A 4,406-nucleotide genomic window follows, 5' to 3' on the forward strand; every position below is an offset into this window, starting at 1 on the left:
TTCTCTGGAAGATACCTCTAGTACAATTTAAATTGAACTATCCTTCACACTGGACTTATTTAGTGACAGGACTGGATTATATTTTACCACCTTCTTACTTATTATGGTAGATTGTATAGTTTCTCTCTCTCACTGGCTGTTGCAGAAAGCTAAATGTGAACTACCAGATGAAGCAATAAAATTCCTCTCTTCTGATAAAACTCCTATTCAGGAGAAAGTGACTAAAGGTCAAGGGTCAACAGTGGTTCAATATTTACTTCACCATGTGAAAACACAAGAAACATGTACAATCTTTAAAGATGAATATAGAGTCCAAATAAAATCATTTTTAAAATCTTGTTTATTGTCATCGTTCACCATGAGGAGATGCAGTTTATTTACACCAGCAGCCATAGGGGCAAGGGGAATACACAGTTAGCAATCTGTATAGGATGGACTACTTATGCAAAAATAAGACTCTCCAAAACAAAGGACAATGAGTTTCACTATACTTCCCCAATGATCCCAGCATGCGACAATGCCAGGCAATGGCCCCTGGGCATGCGGTGATGGGAACTAATGTATGGAAGAAAAAGTCACAAACCACAGAAATTTGTAAAGAACCCCTCCCCCCCCATACATACACACTCAGATACATAATAGAATTACAGGGTGAGCAATACACTTATGAGGAGATTAGGACAGGAATTCTGCTGTTAAGAGGAAAGATAGGTAAGCAAAGGGAGAGTTCCTAACCACTGTCAACTATATGGTAGGGAGAATTCTCTCCCTCAAAACGAAAATAGTCTATCCCCTCAGGGCACCTGTTAGACCTAGCCCACCTCATACTCAATCAGGGGGCCACTGCCCTAATAATGGGGGGGCAAAAAAAAAAAAAAAAAATAACACAAACCAAGAGGGAGGTAATGTGAACCAACCACTACTCAAAACTATTTCCAATTCTTCCTTCTAACCAGGAGAAAAGGCCAGAAAGGAAACAGTAATGTCACAATCTGAGCTCCCTCTCTGAAGTAAGAGTGGACCATGACCTTAAGTTTAGCCTGTTTCCCAGACATTATTATAGGTAGGCCAGAGTCTCGCTTAGACCCTCCTTTCCTTCTGCATCTCCTTAGAAAGAGATGTTTATTAAAAAGTCAAGGGCATGTAACCCCAAATTATTTTAGTTCTTGCCAAGGTCTGACTTTAAAAAACAGTTATTACAATTCTGGAAGCCCAATCTGTAGCTAGGCCCTGACCCTGAGCAGGACAACTCTAAGGGAGAATGCAACAATAAACAGCCTCGAAGCCCCATTACTATGCTTCCCTTACCCCTGTAGAGTGCAACCCAATCAGTCCAAGGAACAGTCCAAACAGTTCCTTCTGGGAGAAGGAAGGATACATGCACAGCAAGGGTTAGAGAAAATGGATCAGGACCTACTCCATTCCTGTGTGTCAGTCCTTTACTGCTGTTCTGCTCAGGTCCTAGAGGCAGTATCCAAGTGGAGGTGGGAAGATAAAACTTCTCAGAAAGTAAGACACAGCAGGAAGCCATACCAGCAAGGCAGTCCTACAGGAGAAATGCTTAGGTATGACACTGCTTATCATATACAAAAAAAAGTTACTTTCTCCTCCCATCCCAACCCCAATAGAGGGAGCCATAAGAAAGATTCTGCTCTCTCTCACAAACACAAGAAAACAAAACAAACTTAAAAGAAGTCAAGGAAAGGGAAACTGGGCAGGCTTCAGAAGCAGGAGAATCAAGAGATAAATTAAAACTGGTCAGCATTAATGAAGAGTGGCAGGCAGCACCCTGGGTGATGAGCTGCACCAGATAGGCAGTGGAGCAGGGACTGGAGGATGTGGGGCCGAGCCAGAAAAATGAGGCTGGGCCCCCTACTGGAGCACAGAATGAGGTAAGAAAACATTTCAAATAAAGCAGCACCGTTCCTGCTCACCTTGGGGGCTCCCATCCCTCTACACAGCATAAACTTCAATCAGGGAGTCAAGTGGAGAGTAGTTTTGATACACAGCTCACAGTTCCCATCCTCCCCTACCCCATTCTCTAAAACCAGGGGGTTTCTGGGGGGCCTTTCCTTGAAAGGTCCCATCCTTCAAGCAACAAAAGGACAGCTCTTGTTGTCAGGAAAGTCCAAAGGGGACTGAGGGGAAAGCACTGCCCCATGTGAGAGGCAGGTGGTGACCGTCTAGATATTCACAACAAAACCCTGTGACTGCCCAACCCAAGGAACAGGGGTGTTCGATAGGATACTGCACAGTCAGATGAGAGATGACCCAGTATCGCTCCTTGGCTCCCAGCACATTACTGACTACAGTTGGAAAAGGTCCCCTCTGGGCTCAACTTTGAAAGCTCAGCCTCCTGGCTAGCCATGATGCTCTTCCGTAGTTCACTTCCGCCCTGAAAAGTGGGAGGCAGGTAGTGACCTGGCATAATAACCAAGTTAGACCCATAGACTGGCAAGGTAACTAGTGGCTCAAGAGTAGGAAAATGCCCCACTGAACTGCTGTCCACAGCGTAATACATCCAGTTAAGAATCCTGCAGTTTGAAAGATCGTGCATAGTTGCAGAAGGCCCTGCTACCTCCCCAAGGGGTCATTACTCAATCCTCAGCCTGCTTGGATAACCAAGTTGTCCATCTGCTAAGCCTATGCCACCACATGCGGTGCAAGAAAGCAGGCCCTATTCAGCAAGATGCTAGCCCAAGTCCCCAAGTCCGCTGACGTCATTTTTAAATGCTGGACCTTTGGGAAACTGGTGACTTTAAGCTTTTCTTCTCCTTGCAGTCAAGACCACAGAGCTTCTCCTACAGATTTGGTCAGGAATTCTTTTTCATAGTTTTCCTAGACTGGAATGCCTAGTATCCAGCTCTCATCACTGACTTGCATCTGTCTTGAAGAAACCCAAGGCTGAGAGATCAGAGGTGTTGTCCCACTGCGGCCCAACGATAAAGGCCTGTCCATCAGTTATGTCCAAACTGTCAGTTACCCAGAAAGCCCTTGACACCAGGCAGACAGAAAGGCTGAGGAACCAAAGAACTTTATACGCTGGGTGCACAGCTGCTCACCTGCGCACCGGGGACAGTACAGGGTTCTTGTGGACTAGAAATCAACCGCGGCACGGCGAGCTGGATCCATAGTACAGCTCCTCCCGATTAGGATTTCAAAGCTGACCCAACGGAATACACATACAAGGATCTGAATTCCTAAATTCTCCACGTCGGGTTTTTAAAGGGTAGGATCTTCAATGGGAATTGGGACTTTTGTCTGATTTTTTTTTTTTTTTTTGCTTTTTTCTACTTAGCTACCTAACTTCTCAAAACCACAGGACTGGTCTATGTTATTGTCCTGGTCACCCTCGGACTCTCACGTGGCGGCTACTGGAACTCTGGAGGTGAGCGTTGCAGCTGCTGATCAGGCCCATTCCCAGATTCTCCAGGAAGGGAGCAAAGCGGGAGGCGACACGCTCCTTTATCTTCAACTGGCTGAATGCCAAAATCCTTCACGTTACCAGTCTCTGCGAATTCCAGGTAGAAGTAGCCACACTTGACTGCCCGGTGCACCTCAAAGCAGAAGCCCAAACAAGAATCCTCTATCAGGTCTACGTATATCTCCTGAGCGATGGCCTCCAGCTTGTTAGTATCCAGGTTAGCCAAGGAAATTTCCTCCATTTTAATCTGTAAACGGCCGTGGAGAGAGCGCTCGGATTACTCACAGCTGCACCGGCGGCAACACGTCGGGCTCGGAGGGCCGCGCCTAGGCCTCTAGGCCTGTCAGGGCCGCGTCTTCAGCGGCGAGTGCGGAAGCCTCCGCCGCGGCAACGGCAGGAGAGCAGCAGTCAGCGGCGACTGCTCTGGAATCCCGGGTCCTTCCGTTTTTTCCGGCGTCTCCCCGGGGCTGGGACGTGCAGCTCGGGCTGGCCGGGACTCACCGCCGACACACGGTGTGGGTGCCGCTCTCCGCCGCCGCGGTCTCTTCCGCTCGCTGGTCCCGGCTTAGCCCCGCCTCCCCACTTCCGCTCCTCAGCTCGCCTGCGCACGGGCGGCGCGCAGACGCGCGGGGCTCATCCCTGCGCGCAGCTGCCTGGCAAGTGGCGTTCAGGAAGATGGGTGGGAAGAAACTAAGATATGTTAGACTTTCATTATCTGTAGTGGTAAAACGGTGCTAAGGATGCTATTTTATGTTATTTTGTTTACAAATTTAAGTATTCGCTATGGAATTCAGCACCTATGCTTGATCAATTCCCTCTTAAAAAAGACGACAACTATGTGCATGTTCGTGGTATGAGCTGAAGTACAGTTTTAACATTTGTTCTCCGGATGTTTGAAAATTGACGTGTAATTGACTTATAATCATTTATACCACTGCCCCGCAGTTGTCATTTAAATCCACTAGATGGTGCAAGGAAACAA

The 4,406-nt window shown here is 47.5% G+C and overlaps 1 protein-coding gene across 1 annotated transcript; it reads right to left on the reverse strand.

Annotated features, from left to right (window-relative positions):
• Positions 1-323: 323 nt before the first annotated feature.
• Positions 324-4,047, reverse strand: ATXN7L3B (ataxin 7-like 3B). Its single transcript, XM_010828893.1, has one exon. It carries the CDS (start codon positions 3,663-3,665, stop codon positions 3,372-3,374), a length of 294 nt encoding a protein of 97 aa, XP_010827195.1. The 5' UTR covers positions 3,666-4,047; the 3' UTR covers positions 324-3,371.
• Positions 4,048-4,406: the final 359 nt, after the last annotated feature.

Source organism: Bison bison, unplaced genomic scaffold (genome assembly GCF_000754665.1).
Source record: "Bison bison bison isolate TAMUID 2011002044 unplaced genomic scaffold, Bison_UMD1.0 scf7180017864497, whole genome shotgun sequence".
Lineage (NCBI taxonomy): Eukaryota > Metazoa > Chordata > Mammalia > Artiodactyla > Bovidae > Bison > Bison bison.